Below are 26,756 nucleotides of genomic sequence, written 5' to 3'. Positions count from 1 at the left end.
GTATGCAGTCAGTTAAAGAAAAGGCAACATTTTAAAAGCTTCGGTCACATGCAGCTGCTCTCGCAGCATTAAGAAGAAGATGGAACCGTAGAAGGTATCCCAGTTCACCTTCAGTAACTGCCAGCTTCCACAGGTCTGGGCTGCTTTGGACGTGGGTGCCTGCACTGAGCCAGGAGGTTGGAAGTTCAGCAGGGATCCTCTGGTGTCACCTTGTCCTGCTCATGCAGGGGTGGTGCTGGAGCACCTCCGGAGAGGCTGGACTGCGGCACGGGTCATTCCCATCTGGCAGAGGGGTGTGCTGATCAGCCCACTGACCTTCCTCCAGCAATCCCCAGCAGTCTGGCCAGGTTTCTTCTGCTGAAAAACAACCCTCAAGTACATGACTTTCAAAATCCATGAGGTGATGGACATGAAGAGAGGGCCAGAACCTCTCTAGGTAAAGCAGAAAATTACCTTGAAGAAGGTAAGCACAGACTATCCTTTGAAGAGTAAGATTTGTGCACATGGTGTCTAATTAGGATGTGGGAGAAGGAGACAGAATATTTTCATCAGCCAGAAGAATTGGTGCAAAACTTGCTAGTGTTGCTCATAACACCTGAAAGTGCTGGGTATTAAAATGTTTGTGCCTGTGGTTGGGCCCTCTTTGCTTTTTTATTTTCGCACACTCATCTCGGCTCAGTATTTTGATGAATGTAATGGAAATATATCATCAATTGGATTTTTGTGATTGTTTGAGACAAAGATGTGTGCTTGAAGACATTTATTGAGTGTCATTAGCCACTCATAAAAATTTTAGTACTACTAATTAACAATGTTATTTTCAATTTATTTTTATTTTCCCTTAAAATGCTTTGCCCTTAACACCTAGCAAAGTAAACGGTATGGAAAAAGTAAGTATAGGATTGCTTCTGTCAGTTATTGTACATGCTAGCTAGTGTTCCACAGAAGATTATTTATGCTCAACTACTTATTAGTGACTTCTAATTAGTACTTAGCTAATCATCATCTGCAAAGCAGACTTCTTTTACTTGGTTTATTTTAAATTAAGGCTACTGGGGATTAGCATCTACAAGGTCACTTGACAAAATGCCAACTTTTCCTGTCAGACAAAGGTTACTCTAACGAGCTCATGAATTCCCAACACCGTGCTGCTGCCTGCATGGGTAGCTCTCCAGCAGGATCACAAAGCAGACTTCAGCTAATGAGTGATTAATGCCAATTTAGTCAGCATAATGCCTCCTGTTGCTAAAGCTTTCCCAGCTTTTCTTTTGCAACAGCACTTGTAAAGTCCCTAAGAAATCCCACATGTGTGTACTAGCTTTGCATACCGCAACTTTGACCAAAGGATAAAATTTTGCAGCAGCAAATTTCAGAAATCCTGCACCTAGGCGGAAAGATAAACATTCAACATTTCTCTCAAGAGCTGATCTTTTTTTGTTTTAATTTTAATATATATAAATATATCATAAAGCGTACCATTTCCTCATTTCAGTACAGATTTTTTGAACTTTACTAAAATAAATGAAATATAAATGCTACAATTTTATGTTTAAAACAAGTTTTGATGACAGCCTTCCCCTAAGAGCAGGCCCAGAAACTCTGGTAGCTACATGGAGAGAAACAAAAAAAACCCCAAAACTTCCTGCTATGCAAGAGCATTGAGAACAGCAGATGTGCCTTAGCTGGAGCTGCTTGCAGGTGTCTGTGAGTTCCTCACGTGAATGCCCACTCTCCCTAGTAGCAATTGCTTTATTACTAACCTGAAAATTTCACATTCAACACGTATCTCCCTTTAATTCATTGTCAAGACCCAGCTTTTCATATCTGTGTCTGCTTTTGCTGATCCCAAATGGCAAGAGGTATTGTCAGTTGTGGATTTGGAGATCAGGATTGCAAATTGCTGAATTTTCAGATAAAGCCATATGACTTCAACCACTGTAAACCTAGTAAAAAAATGTCAACCTTCATTTTGTCCCTTCTTCCCAACCTGGAAAGTGTTCACAGCATTGAAACAATGAGGCATAGGAATGGATGTTACACCCCACACATGTTTTGCATTTTCAAACTTCTTCCCAGTCCTGTCTTTGATCTTAACTGGTGCCTCCTGGACAGCAGGGGAGGTTCCAGGTGAATCCTACCCCACCCATCACAACCCCTTTGGTTCAGCCTTACTACACTTTCAGGTCCTGCAGGTGAAGGTGAATACCTAACAACTAAAGCAGCAATCTAAAATCTGTCAGTGTGTCTTGCTGCCAAGGGGTTTGTTGTTGGTTTACTCCTCCTCCTCAACATGTTACTTTCCAAAACAGATACAAACAAACAAACAAACAAAAAAAAACAAAAAGAAATTTTAAAAACAACACCACAATATCTGTTTAGAACAGTACTGCCCATGCTCTGGACGAATTGTTAAGAGCAATTCAGCATTCTTATAATTAATCCACAACAAAATAAGCTATAAGATGCCACAATGAAGGCATAATTGGCCATACAGAGGCAACACTACCATGAATGTTGTTTGGCAAGAAAAAAAAAAAAGCAGATACATAATTCATCCAAAGTAGAGGTTCAGAACTGCCCGGCACTGCTGGGATCACACTGCAGGAGACGGACTATGGACGGATCACTCTTGGCGCCCCGGATGAACTCTTCCAGAGAGAGCTTTCCTAGAAAAGAAACACGTTTACTTAGAGCACGTGGTGGGTGGCAGCACACCGGTTAAACCTCTGGACAAGCATGACGGAAGGAAGCTGGGGAAGCCAGGAAAATTCCTGGGAAAGCAACCCTGCAAGGTGAAGACCTGCCTGCCTACACCCTGTTGGCCTTGCAGATCGTCCCATGTGTCGGGACACCCCAGCCACCCCCCCGCACGGTGCCTACCGTCACGGTTGGTGTCCATCTGGCGGAAGATCTTCTCGGTCCTCTTCTCTGGGGTTGACTCATCTTCTGGCATCTTCATTACAGAAGAAACCATCTTATAGATTGCCTGCATGATAGACAGGAGCAAAAAGCTGGTAAGAAGCACATTATCTTGATGCAAGGGTATGGTGATCTTCTCGTAACAGAAACAGGCAGAAAATATCCTCAGAGCACCAGCAAGACCTGCTCTTTGGATGCTGAAGGGCATTGGGTGGCACCAGTACATGCAGCTTCCCTCTTCAGTAAGACACTCATTTATGGAATACTGTGTTTCCTCATTTAGTCATGATCAAACACCATCTGGGTCTGAACTAAGGTAACATTTTTCCTTATTAAAGCAGTCTTTGGACAAATTTATCATTTGTACAAGACGCTGGGCAATGGCAGCTCCCAGACCCTGGAGGAACAGCCAGACCACCAAGGTCTTGTCCCGTGCTGAGATGAATCTCCATGCTTTTGGCACACAGGCTTCATCCTCACCACACCTGTCTCCTCACCCTGCCTTTGCTTCTCCCCCATCTCCTTTGTCTCCCTCCCTGTAAGCATCCTGTCTGTGGGGAGAGCAGTGACTCCTTGCATTTGCAGCATGTCACAGATAACAAAGACTGGACCATCAAGGACTGGACCCCCCATTCATTGGGGGTTGGTGTGTGTGCACAGCTCAAAATCCCTTCCCCAATTTTCTCCACAGAGACCAGATGTTCTGGTCCTACAGAGCACCACTACCACCCATACCTAGTCTCTGCACAGACAAATGCATTAGCCACCTTTGGTACTAGCTGCCCCTGAAAGAGAGGTAATGTTAATTTTAAAATAAGGATGAGGATCTGTCTCTGCACTGGTTATCCAAACATTGCTGGCAAACATAAGCTTGCAGCACCAGTAAACACCAGGGCTTTGTGTTAGGTGTCTCTGCAGTGCCACACCTGGGAGAGCAGCAGCGCTCAGAGGGCTGCAGGGTTCCTCCCAGCCATGTGGAGGGGCAGCACATCCCAGTCCAAGGCAGCATTGCCCTGGTCCAACTGGCCCCTTCTGCTGCCCACTGCAACTCACTGGCTGTCACCTGACTGCTTTAGTTATTTGTTCTTCCTTTCCTCCTGCTTTGGGAGGGGGGGTCCTTCATGCAAGCCAAGATTTCTCATTGGGTTACCCCTCTCCCCTCTTTCCCTTTATGAAGTCACTCTGCCTTAGCCGCTCAGATCATCTGGCTCAGGATCCCCAAGGACTGGCTCCAGGAATGTAACAGCACAGATGGAGGATGCCACTAAGCAGCACAGACATTTTACACTCAGACTAGGCAGCAGCCGCTTCCTTGGCCGTCTTGCTGGCTTCTCCTCTGCCAACAGCTCACCCTTCACATCTCCCAGGAGAATTAATGTTCCAGAGTACTGAGCAGAGCCTCAGTAGAGGCAGGGATGCTGTCCACACAACCATGATACTCTGATACCAGGAGCACAGAAGAAAGGATGAACATGAAAGCACGTAAACACAGGGATGAGGGAACTGGGGGAAGGAGGCAATAGGGAAGAAAAAAATGGAGAGGGTGGACAGTAAGAATTTAGACCTTGCTCATCCTCATCAGCATGCAAGGCTCGCAAGGGTCAGAGCAGAGATGAGGCTTATAAATCTGCCACTGTTTAAGCATTTGAAGCTGTCTGGCTTTTGTCTGGGGTAGGAAGAGAGGTGGAGGGGTCACTCCCTCTCTCTGGGTGAGAGGACGGCAAAGCAGAGAATCTGCATTGAAAGTGTGGGAGGAATGCCCCAGACTGGGAGTGAGGGCATGTTTACCCTGATCAAAGTAACCATAGTAAGAATATGCAGATTTTTAGGACAAAAAAAGCACTTCAGGATGACTTCATCCTACAGGGTCCTTTTCACAGAGGCGTGTGAAGGGAATAACAGATGAGATATTCTAGGAAAGCCAGATGGGAATAACATAGTGAGCGTTCTTTTCATGCTGAAAATGGTTACTCTGGACAAATTCTTATGTCCTTACTCAGAAGTTCATTGGGAAGTTTTCCCAAAGTAAAAGCCAGCTAAAGCTGATTAAGAATCTTGAGACCCCATATTAATTCAGTGCAGCTACACAAAACTCTTTATTGTATGTTTGAAAGAGCAAGCTCTGAAAGGAATTTGGTTTCATGCAATAATTACATAGAGCTGGGCTGTGCTAATCCTGGGCTAGGACCTGGGACATGGAGTGCAACTTCTCGGCCGCCCAGAACCTGGGCTGAACACCATCAGTGGCATTCTGCACTAGAAGTTGATACCTGTCAGCAGTCTCCTGAGTCAGGGCAGCTTTAATAAGTGAACTTCTGTCAGGAGTGCTCCTTACAGCTCCCTGGCACCCCTGAATGCCACCAGGAAGTTGTGCCTCCAGAGCCCTGTGTACATCACTGGAGCAAGCACAGGCTCCAGCTTCATCTGCTGCCCTGCTGAACTCTCTCTGATTTTCCAGCTCCATGTGGATGAGCAGCAATGGGTGATTTTAGGGCAAATCTCATCCCTTTGCCCATTCACACAGGTTTTGCTCCCAATTGCTGGCTGCTACTGCTGCACTCCGGCCAGAAGCTTTGGTGAGGGCTGCATCTTCCTGGTATGCTTGGCAAACTGTCAAAAAGCTCGTTATGGGGATGGCAGCAGCAATGACAGCACAAATTTTCAGTTGATCCTTTTTACTCTGTTGAAATAAGCTCTAATGGCTAGAAGTCTCATGAAGTGAATGACTGGCCTGAAAAAAATTGTTTTCCTCTCAGTCTCAAGAAGATTTTTGACACTGTCTTTACAGAGCCATATCAGCTTTTGCTTCTTCCCATACCAGCTTCCGTTTCTTCCTAGCTTGCAAATATCCCAGCAAGTAAAATGTGTGTGCTCCATTTTTATTAAACTGAAAGTGTTATTCTTGTCTCTGCCCAGTATTCTTAAAATGCCTTGTGAGTCCTTACAGTGAAAAAATGTATCCTTAGAGCAAGGTTTCCATCTCTCATTTGAACTCTTATTTTAAGAGATTAGCCAAATATGTCCTGGTTCAGCAAAGGGAACAAGTCTTCTAACTGGTTTGCAGCTATTTTTGAGTGGACTGGGCTATTTAGATTATAGGTAAACATATGGGAGACATGAAAATCCTGAGACATGAATCTGAGAGGAGCTGTGACAAGGTCTGTCAAGAGGGCAGGCTGTGAAGCCTCTTCCCACAGTAGTCTGCAGACGTGCCATGCCTGGTGAGTGTAGCAGTATCCTGAGGACCTTCTTTTTTGAGGTTCTACAATTGTCAGCCCACCACCAAAGTCCTTCAGCTTCCAAACTCTGCAGGTGGCTCCAGGTGGATCTCTAAGCAGGGCAGGGTTTTTTAGAGACTGGCCTAGGGATGCTCATGGACAGGCATGGTGAGTGCACTGGGCTGTGCCTGCGTGGTTAAGGGCATGATGGTGTACAGAGCTTAAAGGAATGCAGATGCTTTGCCATCTAGCAAGGAAAACAGGCCTGAGAAAGCTGTTATGGACCATTCACCTTCATCTCCTTGGCAGCTGGCCAGTCACAAGGGCTCCTGTGGGACACCTTAACCAGCAGTTCTGTTGTTCCAGTGTTGCTGTACCACTGTTATCTCAATCTCCTTAATGCAATGCTGGGCAAGAGTGCAACGCCTGCATTGTCTGCAGTGCTGTTAGATTAGGCCAGAGCAATGGAAAGAAAATGCAAGGAAGCACCTGCATAACAGTGAAATTCACTGCAGAGTGAGGGATTTCAAAGCACAAAAAAAAGCAGACTAAAAAAGAAGAAAAGTGTGCATTGCCTCTATGCTATTTAAAATACAGTAATCCCACAGTAACAGTATTTTTCTGTTAAACTAAGACTTTTAGACTAAAGGTGTTTCTTTTAGTGTTCATTTTGATGTATTATCTCAGGAAAAAATCCCAAGGAAAACATAATCCCACTCTATCAATTTGCAAATGTATGCTAGATAAGGGACTTGCAATAGGTTCCTTTGAGACATAGAGATATGTCAGAGTTCTGATTTTCACTCTCAGAAAAATTGTGATGGCTGTGGGCCCCCAGGAAGACATTTGATACAGAATCTTGTCATTCCATATGAAAAAATAATAATCTTTCATAAATGAAAGTGATAGTTGTTTGCTGGCTTTTTGTATCTAATCACTCTACATCAAAGGAACTTCTCATCAAAGCAAGAAAATATGCTCATCTAGTTCAGTTTCAGATATCAGCTGAACATGTTTCCAGAGACTACACAACAAATCCCATCCCCCTGGGAGGAGCTCCTGGAGACCAGTGCAATACAAGGAGACCAATGAATTAAAAAAAAACTGAAAGAAGAGAACAGGGTGAGATCTACAAGGACATTGCCTTATGGGAAGCTTCATCACAGAAAGGGCAGCTTTCATGGTTTAAAAATTGCTGATAGTCCACAGTACCAAAATAACTGGTTTCAGGCTGTTCACTTCCATAATTGCTTTTTGTGTGGTCCCTTAAAATTGGGTCCCTCTGAGTGAGGTGAGATTATAAGCATCATGCAGTTGAGTTTCACATTCAGCCTGAAAGGAGAGAGAGCCAAACCTCCCAAGAAGTGCAGGAGGATCGCTGGAGCGCCAGGCTGAGGGCTGTGCCCAGCCAAAGTGCTGCTCTGCGTTGATGCACACGTTGACAGAACGCCGCCCTACACTGACCCCTCAGCTGCAATTTTGTTTGATGATGGCATCATGGCTGTAAAGACAATGCTATGATTTGGTACTGACATAAATATGAAGAGGAGGCAGAGCATTTCAGCCTCTAGACTTGCTGGCAAGCAAATCTGGAAAAAGCTTCCAGCTTTGCTGGTCCTTGTTTGGCCCACTACAGAAAATCCAGCCACTGATATTTTAATTTCATTTGACATGAACAAATTTGTGGCCAAATTCTGCCTGTTTGTAATGCTCCTTGCCCGGGGGGTTTGTGCTGCCTGTCGGCACGGTGCCTATCTGGGCTCCTCGACAGCAGTGAGGGGTCCTGCAGCCCCCGGGGTGTCTCCTCCTCCAGAGGAGCGGGCGGTTACCCAGCTTTGGTTCCTGTGTTTTCTGTGTACTGTGTTAGTTCTTTTGGGACTCTTTCTGTTTTTCATGAGGAGGAATACAGACATAAAAACAATAATTGACAGTCTGTTTACCCTGCCTGAGGGGCAGGAAGATTTGTAAGGACCAGAGGATCTTCTAATGCAAATATTCCATGGGGTTTGTCACGGCACAGACAGGGAGGTCCTGCTCCTCAACTCAGACACAGGAGCACAAAACAGACCAAGTGAAAGGCAACAAACACTAGATTTGCAGCTGAGCTCTGGATCTGGTCTTGCTGAAGCAGTGCAAGTGCTGGTACTGGCCACTGCTTGGAGGATGCGAGAAGGGTCCTGGAAGAAAGACAGGAGCACCACCCGTTAGGCTGACTCCCTACATGCAGCTGGCCATCACAGCCTGTAATTTGTGTGCATTACTTTCCCTTGGTTTTCAGTGCAAATACAAGTCTGAATAATACAGTACATTGTTAGCACTTCAAAATTTCCAGGGAAAGGAAAGGATCTTGATAACAGGCTTTTTTTTTTTCTTTTAACAGTGCTGCATTATACAGATTCAAGCTGTGTAAATACACTGCCAAATAAAAAATGTTTTAAATCTTTCAGTAGAGTGATGTGCCTCAAGGGCAAAAACATGGAGAAAGCCAGTGACGTGGGACTCTTACTAACACCACAAGCAAACACAACCAAAGAAGCTGTGTATGGGATAATCATCTACTCAGATAAGGTTTATCTATACTGTCAACCTAATATGAAGACAGCTAGTATGATTCTAATAATGCAGACCTCAGTGGAATTAGGCGGAAAAAACACCTTCATAATATGTGAGCTGACCTGGTTCTTCATAATAACATGATTTCAAAGATTTGCTTCTTATTGTGGAGGGAGCCTGTCTTCCTTAAAAGTACACTGCCTGGTTGCTCTAGTATACCTACTTGGTTCAACTGCAATTAATCATAATTAATTGACAGGGTTAGAGAATCACATTTATCAGCAGTTGCTGTGCTCAAACCCAACGGAGCTCCCAGGGAAGAAAAATCCATGCAGCCTCTTGCTCAGGAAGAACATGCAGTGGATATTAAGCTGTAGTTTGAACTGTGACACAAACTTTGCCAAATGAAATAGGATTTTATATCCAAGCAGTTATAGAACATTGTAAACCAGTGCTGCCAGTTTTTCATTCAGTGTAACATTGCTTCATAATTTGCTCTCAAGGAAGGAGCCCAGGGGTGCCTCTGAGCAGCACCTACCTGCACGATTTCCAGCATCTCTGACTTACTGATGTAGCCATTCCCGTCAAGGTCATACATGCTGAATGCCCACTTCAGCTTTTGCTCCAGTTTTCCTCTCGACGTTACACTCAAGGCTATGATGAATTCTCTGAAATCTATTGTTCCGTCCCCATTGGCGTCGAAAGTGCGGAATACATGCTCTGCAAACTTAGAAGCGTCCCCATAAGGAAAAAAGTTTCCATATATTTTTTTAAACTCCTCCATAGATAAATGTCCACTTGGACAGTCTCTCAAGAAGCCTTTGTACCACTCCTGGATTTCATGTTCTGTAAAGTCTGTACTTTCTAGCAAATCTTGCATGACTTCAGGGCGTAGTTTGCTGTTTTGCTTTCCCATATTGGAGTTAAAGTATTACCTGTAGAGCAAAAACAAACACATATGAATTATTATTAATTATTGATACTGATTAGCTTGGAGGCTGTAGAAGAACAGTATGCTGTATTCTGAGTTTTCTGATGATAGTTCAGTCTTGGGTATCAACTGAAACCTTGGACAATGTCCAGAACTACATGTATACTCTAGAAAAATTGATAAACGTAATCTACATGTCGATTACATTGTCTTTTGACAGTCTGGAGAACAGTAATTACACTGAATTGATTGTCGTCCTTGAAATCATGAGATAAGCAATGATTGTTGCAAGGTACAGCTAACAGTAGCTGTGTGCTGCAGCACACCCTCCATCCCAGTCACCCAACTGTCCTGAGGACCTGGCCTAATGAGACACAATTTTTCTATCTCTGGTGGAAGCCAGACTGGTACAAAGGCCTATGTTCCCTTGGTCTTGTTCCAAAATGGGATCAAGGTGCGACTGCAGTGTATGCTGAAACCAGCAGCTCCAAAGCCCTTTGTGTGGGCTATCTTTATAACCAGAAAGCAACCCAGAAACTGCCTCTTTTTTTGGCATAGATCAATTCCCATTTTATTTCAAAATTAAGATAAAATCTGAAGAGATTTTATCAACAGTGGATTCCTTCACTCAAACTATTACTATGTTTTATACTCAGGCAATGAAATTGGAAATTCATTTCCCTTAAATTAACCATTAAGAAGTATTATTGGATACAGTCTCTATTAAATCACCTTAATTATATTTCATTTGAGGCAAGTTGGTACATATCACATTGTGCAGCACATTTACTAATGATGGATGCCTTTGGGTTTTAAGTTTTGGAGCCTGAATGTGTTGGCTCCAAAAGGCAACATCAGTTTTACTGGAAGATTAACATTATGCTGATTTGTGGGAAGCTCTTCTCTATTGACAGAAACCTGCCTGAGAATTTGTCATGCAAATGACAGTCACAACTAAGATATGATGTATGGATAACTAAAGTGGAATTGCAAAATAATTTGCAATTTGCAAGTGACTTATACTGTTGTCAGAATGGAGTCTCTGGCCCAGAGATGGATTTAATAATGATGACTGGAATGGTTAATGAGCATTCAATAAAATGTCCTTACTTAACCAAGATATTACTTTTAACAGATGAAGAATAATACAGTATCAATACATCACAGAAGCAGCTACTGAGAAATGTACCACCATTTGAAGCTAATCTACTGTCTCTTCTGTTTGGCAATTGGAAGAAGAAACTGAGGTTCCCCTAGGTTGATGCTACTTTTTTTTTCTTGTGAGAAGGTCCCTTTCTCCCCAAGGACTTTGAACTCTCCAAGGCAGCTGGAGGATTGATTCCTTAATGTCCTATGTTCTTGGACCAGAATGACCAAAAAGCTGTATTTCTCAAATGCAAAACTATGGGATCCATCCTAGATCCATCCGTGTCTCCAGGATTCACTGATGGCTGTCTGGTAGCATATAGTTGTTGCCTTTTTCCCAACCTGGAAATGAAACTCAAGATAATTTTAGTAAGGAGGTAATATAAGAGCAGATATTTATTTGAAGGCCTTCAGGAGCAGTAATGGAAAGATGTCCACAAAAGCCTACTCCTCTAGGGGTGAATACATTTTTATTTTAGGCTTTAGGAAATTAAAATAATTGATAAAAAGCACCAGTTAGGAGGACAAGTAATGATGCAATTTTCCTTCAGGTCGAGCCCTTTGTTTGGAGTTTTCTCCTCTGTACTCTCAGCCTTGGTTCCCAGGAAGAACCAAGATAGCACTGGGGCCTTGTACCCTGGAACCTTGGAGTTCTGGAATTTGTTCTTTTTGCCCAGGGAAAGGCTATGGAAAAGTACTGGGAAAACTTGTCATTAATACAATAGGCCCCAGAGTTACAAATATATGTGTGAAGAATACAGAGAACATAGAAAAAAGGCAAAAAACAAACAGCATCACAGTTTGGTAACTATATGTCCTGTATAAACCCATTGCCTACACAGTTCATGGAGAACAGGCTTCCCTGTTCACAGACAGGAGGACAGAAAGGGTGAAGAATCCTGCCCCATGAGAGCCTATCCATCTCCTGACAGTTACAGGGGCTTGGTTGACTATCTTGACCAAACAATATCTTTTCCTCTAAAGCATCTCCAAAATACTTGAAAGGTGGAAGATGCCACTTCAAAGGTAATTTTTTTCTACTGCCTTTTGTCTTTGCATCCTGATCAAAACATGCTGTATAGTTTTTAAGCAATCCAAGCTCTTAATGCCCTGAGAACAGCAAAAAAGTCCTTGTTTCATAGTCCTGGTCCAACAGCTGCCAAGGCAGCTGAACGCTGTGTTGCCTTCCATGGGTGTTGGATGGGGCCCATAATAAACAACCTGGGAATTAGTGAGGGAATGGATTACACTAGGGCAGCCAGAGAGCTTTATGTCAGGCCAAACAACATGATCAGGGTCTACCAGTGGGATGGAAGAGTGATTGGACAAGGGAAGTGGCCAGGGTCAGTTTATAGTGGCTCCAGTTTAACACAAACCCCCCAGTAAAATCCCCAGTGTAGGTAGCAGCTGCCCACGGCCCCGGCCGGCAGCTCCTCCGTAGTGCCAGGGACAGCACACTTTCCAGACCAAAGAGTAGGGAGGGAAGATTGCTGACTAAGGTGCAAGCCAGCTGGGGTAGGAATGAGCTAGAATTAGCCATATAATCCCCTCCTGCTTTTTAATAACTTAAACATTTGAAAATTGAAAACTCAGCTTGCACATTTCTATTCCAGAGTCTTCTGAGAAATGAAATAGTGAGGTAAGATGCAGGCATCTTCAAGAGGTGGCCAATAAGACTGTATTTCACTCTAAAAGTGAATGCCTCTATAGCTGCACAGTCACAGTGTTGTAGGTGCAACATATTTTCACCAAATAATAAAAACCACAGAAGAGTAGAGCGCACTGCCTTGCAGAACATCACAACCAGAAAATCCTGTGTTCTCCAGGCAGAAAGGGAGAGCTAACCATATGTCACTTGCAGTATGAGGTTGAAATCCACAGGTGTTGTGATGCCAGGTGACGCAGTCAAAACTAGTAGCATTATTCCTGAGTCCACTTGTGATGAATTTTTATCATGTTCTTTGCCCTCCAGGTTGTTCCTTTTTAATAGGTAGTGTTCTAGGAACCGCAACAATGGGATTTATTGTGCCTATTCTATCAACAACAAAATGCTTTTGCAGTCCAAGTACAGAAAATCATTGAAGGCACTTGAAGATCCTTACAATCACTTCATAGACTGCTGTCTGACTCTTCAAGATAGATTAGATTGTAGGCAGAGTGCAGTAAGCTAAGAGGATGTCAGCTAACAATGACAGCAATAAATGCACAGAACAAAATGAAATTGAAACTGATTTTCACACCTTTTCATACTTTTTCATTCCTGCAGATCTTTCAAATTTCTAATAAATGATTAGAAGTTCTAAATACAGCAAGTAAATAGTGAACAGCAATCACAATGGAAATGTAAAATATTGACAATACTGAGAAATGGCTGATGTAGGAGTACAAAAAGAAAGACAAATTAACTCTGCAATTTCTTCCTCTGATACAATGGTGTTAGATATAATATGTATGAATGACTTGCTACATAGAACAACATATCAAAATATTAAGGTCTTAATTCTTAAGGCAATATTTTTCGGTAAAAGAATGTGATGTGTTTATGGCTTGAAAGGTTTCAGCCAACAACTACAGAATATCAGGAAGTAAAGCATCACTGCTGTGCAGGTGCTACGGAAGGAATCCCTGCTCACTGATTATGGGAGGAAATGTCATAGGTGATGCTCCTGAAAGGAAATACTTCAAGTTCCTCTGTTCAGGTCCACGCGCGGAGTTTTTAAGATGAAGACGACAGAGTTGTTTGACAGACAGCTGGCCTGTGACGATTCAGCATAAGCCGAGAGTGCCACTGTCGTGACCGACGGCTTTCCCTGCAGTGCAGCAGATCAGTTGTGTGCAGATTCAGCCTCCTCCTCACACAGGGAGCTCTGACTGGGCAAAAGGGCAGTGAACACCTCTGCTACCACGTGTCTCTTTGCCAGCAACTCGCCGCTGCTCACACGCAGTTGTTACCTCAATCAGAAACCTCAGAGTAAGGCAAACACTGCCTGCTTAAGCAACAACCTTGCAGGAGCTGGAAAGATGCAGCAACCAGAAGCATGCAGCCAACCCACTACGAGTGCAGTGCAATGCGAACAAACATGCAATGCAAACATCTAAGACTTCCTAATTTTCTTTTAGGATTAAATCTGAGGGGAAGTCCCCTGCTGGGAAAAAGTATTATGAGAAGGGGACATTTGTGCAGGGAAGCCTTGTTCTAAAAATGGAAGTTTTAGGTGATTGGGTACTTCATAGCTAACAGGGCACAAAGCACCTTAAAGGTATAAAGAATCAATTTGAAAACAGGTCCTGCATGATCTGCTTCCGGTGGGAACAGCAAGGTGAATCACACCATAGGTTTGGCTACAGACACCTATTCTATAAAAATGAAAGCAGAAAACTTTTTCAGAAAGGAGCAATGAAAGTTCCATTTTGTGATTTTTGTCTTCAGAAACTTCTGTTTCTTGGTTTCTAATATACAGTTTGACCTGTTTCCAAGAAATAATCCACTTATGGGTGCGATGCTGTCTTTAATATATTTCTAACACATAATTTGAGAATTTTCCCGAGACTAGCAATCATGGGATTTCAATCTCTGCCAAGCAGCTGCACAAGATCCTGATGACTGCTGGAATGAACTAAAGTATGAGCAGGACAACAGCATCACTCTGAGCCAGCTCTGGTACCTGACAATGGTGAGAAAGTAGCGCTCCAGCACGAGTCAATCCCCTATGGCAATGCCACTCTGAGGTACGAGTGTGATTCTCCACTCACCATCACTACTGTGGTTTTTCCTCCTGTCACATCATTACTGAAAACTTGGATGTGTGACAAGTGGACTCATATACACCATCTATCTCTTAAGCTGTCTGCACATCTGGAAATGGCAGGGATCTCACCTTCTTTTATGTCTTACCCACCAGCAGTCTTCTGTCACTGCATACCAGCCTTCACAGCACAGCAGATAGGGCTCTGGCAAGCTAAATTCCTCTGCCATCACTTTCTGGCACCCCTACCAGTTCTTTCTCTGCTGCCACTGTGCAACTCAGCTCTGTCACAAGATCAGAGGAGGGGTGCTGATTGCTCTGTCCTGGTTGACCAAACCTTGCAGTATGGCATCCCCTTACCCTGCAGTAAGTGGAGGGGTATCGAGGGGAGACTGAGGTGCATCTCAAGAGTGTGAGACTTTGTCTGGGAATGCCTCCCCAGGGCTTCCCAGACAAAATTTTGCCCTGTTATCAAACTTCACTGCATTAGAACTACCCTCTTCCTTCCCCTCTGCCAGCTGCTCTCATTGCTTGGTAATGCTTCAGATACCAAGTACCAGTTCACCACAAAGTGTCAGTCTCTGCAAACTCTGTTGTTATTTGTACACACAGAGTGTACACATGCTTCCAAATGCAGCTCTGGTTCATCTATGTCCATGTCCTTACAGAAAGGGGGAGGTTATGTGCAGTTACAAAAGTCAAGGCTTGGTGAACACAATCTGATAGAAAAGCCAAGTTTCTTTCATCAGGTCAGTTATTCCTGTGGGCTGTAATACTGCTAACTGCTGTATGAGCTATGTAATGAGACAGTTCAGAGCAACAGCTATCTCAAGTGATACAGTCCCTCCTCATCTGTGTATGCTGCTTCCCTGGCCATGGCCTCATCACGAATGCAAACCCAACAGTAAATGTGGGCAAAGCACTGTCTTGTGATCTTGGAGCTCTCCAGTGAGACTTGAGCGAGGCAGGGATGCGTTCGTTGATCTCTGGTGTGCTCCAGCCCAGGAGACTCTGTGATCAGTCCCTGAGCTCCTGATTCACAGCCTCAGAGCCACCTCCAGCATGGCTCTCCACTGTCCCACTGGAAATTCCAGTGCCAGTGCAGGATCCTGCTGGTGGGACACTGCATCATGACAGCAGCAGCTGTGCTGGGAAGAATAACTTCTCTGGTTTTAGTCTCCTGCCATCACGTGTAAGGACTACCTGGTCAAGAGATGTTTTTTTTTTTTTTTTTTCCATCCCACAGAAAACAACCCTTCAGGCTCTTGGAAGCAGCCACTTTGCTTCCTTCTGGCCATTTCTAGTTTGTTTTCACACATTCATTTGAGTAACCAGTGTGGAGATGCTTGCCAAGAAAGGCTTTTGTTTAATTTTTTTAACAGCATCTTGGAACATATTTTTGAAAGAAAACCAAATTTATTAAAAACCACACAAGGACCTAACAAAAAAATAAATACATGCAGAAAAAAAATTTGAGCCTTGCCACCCTCCATTTAACTTTTTCTATTGGCAAAGAGCAAAAACTGAATGAAATTAATGAGCAAGATTTAAAAAAAAAATAATTCTGACATTCTCTTACAATATTGAACAGCAGTAAACAGATTTGCAGTGGAGTAAAACAAGTACCCAAATACATCTGGCTAAAACTATATCTGATATCAAAGAAGAGGAATGAAGACTAATGAAGAAATTAAGAGGAAAAAACCCAAGGAAGAGGTGTGGATAGGATCATCATTCGGTATTTATGCTTTATTTATCAACAGAAGGAAGAGGGGTCATGTGCCATCCAGTTGCCCACTGGTACTTCCAAATATGTTCATCACAATATTCACTCATCTTTTTGTATTAGGATCTTAGTTCAATTCCAGGATCCTGACATTTTCACTGCTCTAAGTTCCTGTTTTGTTTAGTGTCACCTTCCTGTTTCTCTAGCCCCTTACTGGGAATCCTTCCCCTACCAAAGGTGCCCCTAACTTCTCCTTTGACATTATTTGTTCTTTCCTGACAGAATTTGTGCTTTCCTGATACCCCAGGAGAAACTCGAAACAAGAAATAAAAGCAAATCCTTTATAGCTTTGTGTTTTGGTTGAGGCGGGCAGTCCAAGCAGGAGCAGCTGCACAGAGTTCACATTTCAAACTTGGAGGTGCTCATGGGTAACATCAAAAGCCCAGGCTCTTCTCCCTTCAGATTTGCTCTGGCAGAGAAATGCTACAGCTGCTGGACTTCATCTCCTATTTCTCTTTATCATAATTCCTTAGTGCATTTTAGCAATGAGGGCTGGTGTGAGGGTGTGGGATGCAGCAGAAAGGCAGTGTCCCATCAATAAATGCTGGGATCTTCAGCACCAGTGGGGTAACTAGACAACGGCCTAGTGCTTATCATGTTACTCTCAGCAATGCCCACAGTCTTGGCTGGAGTTGTTTAGAGACTAATACACAGTTTTTCAGTCTCAATCAGTGAAAGGGCTGATGTGCACACCCCTCGCCTTTGCATCACCTTCAGCATCACTGGGGCTTCCAGAAAAGGTCTCTGTTTCCAAAGCATTTCCTGAAAGGTGGAGCGTGTGGTACAAAAAGGATGACTAGGCACATGAGCATTTCTAATATTGGGAGCTGGGGAAAAGAGCATGTTATGTACATTTGTACAGCGTGTCACACTGTGCAGTGATTCCTCTCTCATTCATGGCTGTCACTCTTTCCATCTTAAAGCCCTGCATTTAGGACTCAGAGCTTGTTTCTGAAGCTGCTCCTGACTAAAATTTGGTGTACCTCTATCCACCAAAGAGGAGTGTCTGTAATGGGCTAACTCTACCCATTAGATTTTGATTGCATGGGGCAATCAGGTCTGTCATTAACCTTTTGGCAGTCAGGTACTTGCTGCTGCTGCATCAACAGCCTGGCTATCACAGAGGGGAGATGAAGCTCTCTCACTTTATACAAAATCTCTGCTGCTTAGACTGAGCACACCCAGCCATCTTCAGGAAGACTGTCTGCTCAGTTAACACCAGGCAGGGCAGACACACGGAAAAGGGGCTGCTGAAGATACATATAAAGCAATCCATGTTCCCAGATCCTACAGTGACCCTCCAAAGTGTGAGAGGGTGTAAAAGTGGGCTCCTCTGTGCACACAGTGGGGTATCTAGCACTTCAGCCTTTCTCAGTGTCCTGGGCTTTGTCTGGAGTCCCTTGGGAAGTGCTGCCAAAACTGTATGAGCAGGGCAAAAAATGATATGGTAAGTGTTGGACAGTCATTCCCCAGGGCCAGCAAAGACTTCACCCATCCAGAATGGCTTGAAAGTAATCTTTCTTCCTTAATGAGAAATGAGCAAAAAAAAAACAAAACAAAAAAACAACAAACAAACAAACAAACAAACAAACAAAAACAGACAAAAGAGGAAGAACTCATACAAATTTGTTTACCTCTCCTCTTACACTCAGAAAAGGTCTGCTATTTAATTTCATTTCTTGCTAATTCTTTTAGAACTCACAACAATAAAAACCATGCCAATATTCACATGCTTTTTTTGGTTCATAATCATTCATTTGTGAAGTTAAGAAACAACACTTTACCATATGGTGTATAAGAAAAAAAACATAACATTTTATTCATTAACCCTGGGTAGAATGAGCTAAGGTCTTTAAAATAACTAACTCTTCGTCTTGGCAGTCTTCAGATGACTCTTTTGGGAATTAGATATATATTTATGTATTCGATTTCTTAAAACTCTAAGGAAATAGTATTTTTGTAAAAGTATGTTTGCCTTTGCCTAATTTTGTATGGCAAAGGGCAAGAGAGACTTTGCTAACAGTACATTAGAACATCCACCCTCAGGAGGCTGCCTTTCCAGATTTTACTGCATTCAGCTGTTTCACTAAGCACAGGATATCTGCAGTATTTATAAACATGGGTGTTAAGCTGACAGCAGGGGAGTTGGCAAAATCTCTCACCTGTTCCATCTGGAGCTGACTTTATCTATCAACATTCTTTCAGAACACCATATATCAAGATCCAAATGATGGAAATTTTCTGCACTTACTGTGTCTCCTATTAAGCAACTTGTGAGCCTAAAGTCTCTTTGGTTAACGATACCTTTCTGGGCCACATTTCCTAAAATGCTCAAGATCACGTTTTTCCAAGTTCCCAGTACCCACAATTAAACTTGGGTTTCTCAAACAAAACACACCTTCCCTTTGGGCATCTGTGCAATAGGTAGTTTCTCATAAAGCATCTGTATCCAGTAAACTGAGACCTGCCAGAAAGTAGCACCACTGATTTTGGTACCTACTAAGGGCCCGAGTGCTTCAGAAAAGCCACCCTTCCTACACACCTGCGTCACTGCTGTTTGTCTTTATCCTGATACTCACATGTCCAGCCACGTCAAACCCAGTTTATTCTCCTTTCTTCCACAGGGCTTCTCTCCTTTGTGCAGGGCACTCACCAGTAGTAACATAATCTTCCCCAGTGCACCTGAGCACACCAGTCATCAAACTCATCCAGCAGCTACTTCATCAGGTTTCTAATCTGTCCTACATCTTGTTTGGTCCTTTTATGTAATCTTATATGCAATACCTTGGTGGAGGGTAGTGGAAACTGAAGCAGAAAGCTACTGTTGCACAAAGTAAGACGAGAAGCTGATGTGAATTCATGATATTGATTTTTTTAATCTTTGTAAATAAATAGCATGTGACTCCAAAAGACTGACATTTGTGGTTAGACTATCCTTAAAAAAGTTGTTAACAGATGGTCTCCTATCCCACAGCAGAGACGCGGTGTTGACAGAAAAAAAATGAAATCGTGATACTGGAAAAAATGGAGCCATTAGCTGGCAAAGTAGGTATTTTTTAAGATGTTCTTATGATAGGGAAAGGAATGATTGCGAAGGTTCCTACCTGAACAGTAACTGTGAGGTTTTGTTCCATACTGAAGAGAGTTATTGGAACTTTCTCCAGGAAAGTAGGCAACTGGAGATTGGGAGTGGGAGGTTCTGGCAGTCAGGACCAAAATTTTGCTAAGGAGATGGAAAAAAGATGCACTAAGATAATGTCACAGTTTACAAGTTCATAAATATGAAGGTCCATATCAGGGATGGTTTGTCCAGCATTTAACACTCTCAAGTGTGCCTGAACAAAAGAGAGCTAATGGAAGACAGATCTAGATGACTAAAGGAATTTGGTGGGAGTTATAGGAATTTTTAAGGCAGTCTTCAAAGGTGTTTCCAAACTGCATATATTGTGTTAATTTTCTCTTTGTGCATGTTTTATTTCTCAGAATTTTTACATCCTTGAACTTGCAAGATGATCCTGTACATTACTGGCCCTGGACAAACAGCACTGGGTGAACATTTTTCAGTAGAGCCCATTTCCATTAGGATAATGCAGCTTAGCTGAAATCAAAATGTTTTGTCACATTCAAGAAAATGAATTCTGTAAAAATGTCAGAATTTATAATTTCAGTTTAATATTTTCCTTTTAACATGGTAAAATGTTTCAATGTTACTATAAGTATTTATTAATTTTGTTTTGGCATTTATATTTGATTAATTTCAGAATTACACTGGTTTGATATTATTGAGAAAACAACTCAATACCAATGAAGTGAAATAACTTGGTGTTTCCAGAGCAGTTTTAATATCCATCCCACTGGGAAAATTTTATGTTTTGTTCCAATATGCAGTGAAAATAAATACAAATGTCAAAATTTCCTTTGGAATGGGAATTTCAGATTCTAACCAGCTCTAATCAACAACAAAGCCATCTGCTTTGTACTAATGACTTAGGGCAGTATTTAATCTTGCAAGAGAGGGTGATATTCTCTTGCTCAGCACTGCTCATGGAACTCAATGACATATGGCAAGTTTCTAGCTTCTAGATGTCTAGGGAAGTTTCAGGCTAGCCACTTCTATTTTATTCCTCATGTTCTATTGCCAAGTTCACAGAATTCATCTTGCAAATCCAAGATTTTCCTGTGAATATATGAGAAAACATCCTCCCAGTGACATATGGCACAGCCTACAGCTCCTACATTTGAAAGAAACTCGTAATTCTCAAATTGCAGTGCAGTAAGCTACTTCCATTTAACAAAGCTTTTAAATTGATAATTTAAATAGAATATTTGCTCTGTGATAAATGCCCATTTTAAAACATTAACAGTTAAATAAATATATTTTATTTCAAAAGTTAATTTCATCCAGATGAGTCATAATATAAATTCTATTTGAGAAGATATGCTGACATGAAGGATTTTAGCACAAATGAAAGAAAGTAATATTTTAATTTTGTCTTAAGACAATAGCTTTTTTCCTAAGACCTCTTCTCTGTCTCCACATACAACCTTAGTGCTGCAGATAAGGTATAAGGAAAACCATATAATTGTCCCCGAGCTGGCCCAGCAATACAGTCAGCTTATGAAGCTCAGCCATGGATCTCAGTTCAGGTGCTTTGCTGTGCCCCCTGAAAAGTTTCCATGGACAAGGATGTGGTTTCTATTGGTGATGACAGTATCTCTTCTTTTTCCTGACAATCTGATGATTACTCAAGCCACCTCATAGCACCTCCTCCTCCACACTCTACATGGACAGCTGACCTGGGAAGGATGGATCTGGGGGTGCACAACAGGCATTTAATGTGGAGATTCTGCTCCCTCTCAGCACCATTTGTACACAAACCTGAAAAAAAACTTAGCTTAGGAAACTTAGCTTGGATATATCTATAAGGTTACTGGAAGAAGATTTTGATTTGTATTCACTTTGAAAGTCAGAATGACATCCAGTCCTGACAGCCCACTGTGAAAAACACAGAGCTGTGTCTTACCCAACTGCTATTTCATGCATAACACAGTGTGCTGCCTGATTTTAGAAATTACTCAACAGGAATGAATTTGGGAGTTTGAACAACATGGTAAAGGTCGGTAAGCAAACTCCCTTAAGAGGCATAGAAAAACATTTGACAAATTAAGTGCAAAAATAATTTGCCATGCTTCTCTGTCTGTCTCTCACACACGTGTAAACAAATGCTTGTATAATCCTGACGTTGTTACTATTGCTTGTTATCAGTGAACAAAACCATAGCAGTTCTCAATATTAAGTTAGGTAGTAGACACTCATATATAGCACTGGTTTACAAAGGAACTTTTGAAATGCCATGTATCATATAGTCATTAAACAGAGTGAAGTAAAAAACTGTTTGCATGAATTCAACAGATTTTTTTTACAAGTTTATAGCATTGCACAAATTGCAACAATAAATAATGCATAAAACCCCAGGCCAAAGTCTAGACAGAGAAATATGAATTATGAGATCGAAAACTTTTCTGCCATCACTGAAAATATTCAGTAAATTCAACTAAGATGAACTCCTTCACAAAAGAAAGGGTTAACAGCATTTCTTCCTTCACTACTAACATCCTTTGAGGAAGTAAACAAAGTCTATCAGATAACTGCCTTCAAACAAAGAACTGTTTTTTCTCATGTGAACAACAAACAACTTGTATCACTCTTGTAGAAAAGAAGTGCCAGCACCAGAAAGCTTCTTTCCAAAGTTTAACTTTAGGAAAACCAGATTCTATCCAACATGAAACAAAATGCCACTATTGACCACTTCCTAGTGACTGTAAATAAACAGAAAAGCTGATCCTGTTACATTTTAGGCCAGTGTACTTTTGCCTCTTTGCTGTTCTCAAGATGTCAGCTTCTCTGAGATTTCTTGTATGTGAGTTTTAGTGCCTTTCCCCAGTTTTCATTTTCTAGGACTTTTATTTATTGTGCTGGTATATAAAACTTTGTCCTTCCTTTCTTATATTTTTCTTTTTCCCCTACCTCTTACTGTTAACTACTATTCCTTAGCTCTCTAAAACAAACACAATCTTTCTTACTTTTCCTACTATCTTTGAAAAAGTCTGTCACAGAATTTCTCTTAAGTTTTTCTGCATTTCGTATGCATGTCCTTTCCTACTTCTAGCATTTGCAAATAATAGCATTTTTGATGCCATGCACCATCAAAACAATATCCTAACAATGAAATATATCATCTCTGAAGCAGCAGGCTTTGGAAACCTTGGAAGAAGACCATCTATGGTTTAATCTCTGTGTCTCTCTCTGGTTAATTCATCCAAAAGAAATATGTAGCAAAGATGTAGTTGGTATCTAATTAACAGAAAACTATTACCATTTCATCTACAATGATTTGCCTTGCTGCTTTTGCCATAATGGTAGAGTACTAGTACTGCTGTTTTTAAGAGCAGTTTCTGAACTCTGAACAGCATCACCATCAATGTCAACTACAAATTCAGATTTTGATGATCTGATTCCTTTTCCTGGGAAACATTACTTTTCAGACATGGAGAGGAGTGAAAATGTATGTAAGCATGAGAGATGCTGACTCTAATGAGAATATTTTGCCTGTGGCTGATGAAAGATTTACCAGTTGCCTGATGGCCAACATTTCAGATCCTTTCAGTGACATATGCTCTTATTCCATCATATTCTCACCAATGGAGTTCTGTCTCTGACATTAGTTCCAATTTCTTTTCTTGCTCTGTATACCCCGTATGAACCATTCTTACTACAGTAGTAACTCTCAATATCATCTCTTATAACAATAAAGGTCTCATATTTTAAATGCCTCTTTCCTCCTACTTGCTACATATAGCTTTTAGGATGTCCTTATATTATCTTCAACTGACAATTCTCCCTTCCACATCGCCTTCACCAATAATTTCTGTCCCAACCCACTCCTCAGACATTCCATGCTTCCTCTCACTTCATGCATCCAGTATTTCCTAATTCTCTCCTCTGCTACCCGTTATGAAAACCAAGTGAAGCTCCACAGCCTAGAAACAGGATGAACACTGAAGAATCAGCCCACTGTTTGTAAAGTGTCATATAAAATCACCATACAAATCACTTATTCAATAAAAAAGCACACCCTGTTCCACCAAATAACTCTCAGATCTTGATCTTCTAATGAATTCACTGGAAAGTTACTTAAGTCAGTGAGCAACACAGGGATCCTGTGAATTACCAAAGGAACCCTCAAAAAATATTTAAAAATGGATAACTATGCAAATATATGTAGAAAACTTCTGATTTTCTACTTTTTTTTTCTTTATTAAAAGAAGGATGTACCCTATGAGGCTCACTGCTTCTAAATGAATTTGCTAGGAAAGGGAGGCACATAAAGCAACAGTATCTATTTCATTGATAGGTGCTTTAAAATCTATGTCTTGGTTACATTAAAACCAGGATGATAAAACTGACTTATCAACAGTTTACCAGCCAGCACTTGGTAATAGTAATTTGATCTCAATCTGAATGAAAGATGGAGCTATCATCATATCATGAACGCAGTTCAAACCCACACATTGTTCATTCATGTGTGATCAGATGGGAACTGGTTTCAGTGATCTCATACTGATTTGTGAAACCTCCTATTAGCATATATTGTCATTACTTCTTTTAAAAGGTTGGCAGCAAAGCTGGCTTTGGAGTTGGTTTTCAGGCACTTAAAAAAAATCCCACACAACAACTTTGGGAGAAAGTCAAAATTTTCTTGGAAGTTTCCTTGATGAAGTAGTATGAGTGGGACAGAGAAATATCCTTGATTTTGGCAGCAAACCTTTCTTCTGGCAACTTCATTAAAAAGCCATTCCACTTTATGAGTTATCAGCAAAGAGCTGGTATTTTTGAGTGTGACTGATGGTCCTCCCTCTTCTGACGAAATTAGAAACATCAATAATTCTTAGATTAATTGCTTAGAAAATTTCCAAGAGGCAAATATTTCCTTATTTTTAGACCCTTGTTTTCTTCTGTAGTCAAAGCAGTGAAGGCCAAAGTTCGACTACATGTACTTCACTTAAATGATGGGATCTCTCTACTCTGAGTTTTATATGTGCACAGAAACAAGTGTGCACCACTGCTGTGTAGGCAAGGGTGTCCCATGCTGAGCCCTCAATTCCCAGTTCCTGAATAAGTCCTGATTTATCTCACAGATACCTAGCAGCAGTCTTCATGCCACATATCCATAGATCCTTCCAAAGGAGTTGAGGACGTGGACATGCTAGGACCCCTAGCAGGGACTATTGGCATGAGAGATGCTGACTCTGATTAGAATATTTTGCCTGTGGCTGATGAAAGATTTACCAGTTACCTGATGGCCAACATTTCAGATTCTTTCAGTGACATATGCTCTTATTCCATCCTATTCTCACCAATGGAGTTCTGTCTCTGACGTTAGTTCCAGTTTCTTTTCTTGCTCTGTATACCCCGTATGACCCATTCTTACTACAGTAATAACCTCTTGCACTCTCAGTGTCATGCCTTATAAAAATAAAGGTCTCATATTTTAAATGTCTCTCTCCTCCTGTTTGTCAGGAGGACAAGACTTGCCCCATGATGCTGGCTAGCCACAACAAAGTATTGCGTGTGGCCAGCAAGTGGTAACCAACCTGTATGGGCCAAGGGTGTTGCTGCAGAGCAGGACGGTAACGAGATGACTCCAAATCAAAGGCTAGAGAATGAACTCCGATTTATTTCAAATGCACCGCTCTATAAATAGAGAACATTGTGCGGACTAATTTCATTGGTCTTAGAGTAAAAACATCTCACACCATTGGTGTGCCGTGAATGACGCACAGTGGCAGAACATATCTACAAACAATGTGAACAACAAGGTAGAGAATTATTTACATTCTTTCCCAACTGTCTCCCAGGCTCTCGCCTGGTTAGCAAACCTTCTCTTTTTCTCTCTGACTGAACTGAGAATATCCACACAAGGGTTGAGGATATGTGCTGGCAGTGACATGGTCTGATGGAGTCCTGGCACAACAGCTGTTGCTACCTCAAGCACAAAGTGGAAAGCTGTAGTGAAATAATGCACATCTCACCACTTAGATTTTTCCTGTTCCTTATGCAGGAAAAAAAATGGTCTTTCTAAACAAGTTATGCACTCACTGCTTAGTTACGCACCTGGGAATCCAATAATGGGGCTGTCTTCTGACCAAAGATCTGTATTAGTGCTCCCAAGAGGCTGCATGTGCTGCTCCTTGGCAGAGTACCACGAGACAATCCTTACCAGCACAAGCTTGGGTGCTCTCACTAGCACAGAGCATGGGTGTCCTCACCAACTTCTGCATGTGAAAAGGCTAAATACTGCACAAGTGAATGAGATGGGTTAAATACTGCTGCTAAGAAGCTGTGTTTGTGAAGGAGGGTCATAACAAATCTTTTATTTGACCCCCTAATGAGGTAAAAATAAATGGACTCTCTGAAGTGCCTTAGCAGGTCAAACAAAGCAGTATGCCCTGAGATAAACATAGGAGAGAAAAAGGTGGCCTGCAAATTTATCATTGTTAATGCACTATAAGCATGGCAGAAAGGGTAATTAGCACATTTGGAATAGAGAGGGATATTGGTGGAGAAGGAGGTAGTCACTAACCTCTGTGTGGAGCAGTCTCACCTTCATTTTAAAGGAGGCAGATGGTGCATTAGAAGATCTGTATCCTATCTGGTGACAAATACATCTGGAAACCACTGGTTTTGAAGACTGTTGGGGCTTCGGCAAGGCCTGACCTCACCTGATGGTTCTTGGGACAATTGAATTCAGCTGATGAACTGGGAAAGGAGGGGGGCTACTTGAAACCAAGTGGGAGACTTCAGGAAAAAACTCATTTCCAGGTGTGACCTCATTCCAGCTCAGGCAGAAATTCTTTAATGATCTCTTCATGTAGATGCCAGCCTGCAACACTCAATAATGTATGCCAAAGGTCCATTCTGCTGTTTCACAGCATATAAACTCATGTAATAAAAATATATCATCTCCCTTACAAGTCTCTTATACTGTTAAACCATCCTGATGACAGCACCTGTTTCACACTGTATGAACACAAGTGTCCATGCACTATGTGATCACTTCTCTAGTTCTTCACTGATGACAATGAAATACAGCATGAAGAAAAGGCAGAAGGCAACCCTGAATGGGAACACTCACCTTGCAGACGAGCAGATTTTGCCATCATCTTAACAACTAGGAGGTGTAAGTCAGAGAATCACAGAATAAGCTGAGTTGGAAGGGACCCACAATGAACATCAAGTCCAGCTCCAGGTCCTGCTCAGCACCATCCCCAGGAGTCACACCATGTGCCCAAGAGCATTGTCCAAATGCTTCTTGAACTCTGTCAGGCTTGGTGCTGTGACCATTTCCCTGGGGAGCTGTTCCAGTGCCCAACCACAGCCTCTGGGTGAAAACCTT

At 41.9% G+C, this 26,756-nt stretch overlaps 1 protein-coding gene across 2 annotated transcripts in view; it reads right to left on the bottom strand.

The window, feature by feature from the left end:
- Nucleotides 1–718: 718 nt before the first annotated feature.
- Nucleotides 719–26,756, bottom strand: part of NCALD (neurocalcin delta) — a 50,092-nt gene continuing 24,054 nt past the window's right edge. For both annotated transcript variants that reach the window (XM_068183676.1, XM_068183684.1), the window contains exons 2-4: nt 9,229–9,625; nt 2,881–2,986; nt 719–2,666 (exon numbers count right to left, since the gene is read on the bottom strand). In XM_068183676.1, the coding sequence (XP_068039777.1) occupies nt 2,569–2,666; nt 2,881–2,986; nt 9,229–9,606 (582 nt within the window). In that variant the 5' untranslated portion in view covers nt 9,607–9,625 and the 3' untranslated portion in view covers nt 719–2,568. The remainder of the gene's footprint in view (nt 2,667–2,880; nt 2,987–9,228; nt 9,626–26,756) is intronic.

Source organism: Anomalospiza imberbis, chromosome 1 (assembly GCF_031753505.1).
Source record: "Anomalospiza imberbis isolate Cuckoo-Finch-1a 21T00152 chromosome 1, ASM3175350v1, whole genome shotgun sequence".
NCBI classification, from domain to species: Eukaryota; Metazoa; Chordata; class Aves; order Passeriformes; family Viduidae; genus Anomalospiza; species Anomalospiza imberbis.
The sequence above is the reverse complement of the archived record's forward strand: the minus strand, read 5'-3'. Positions and strand labels throughout refer to the sequence as shown.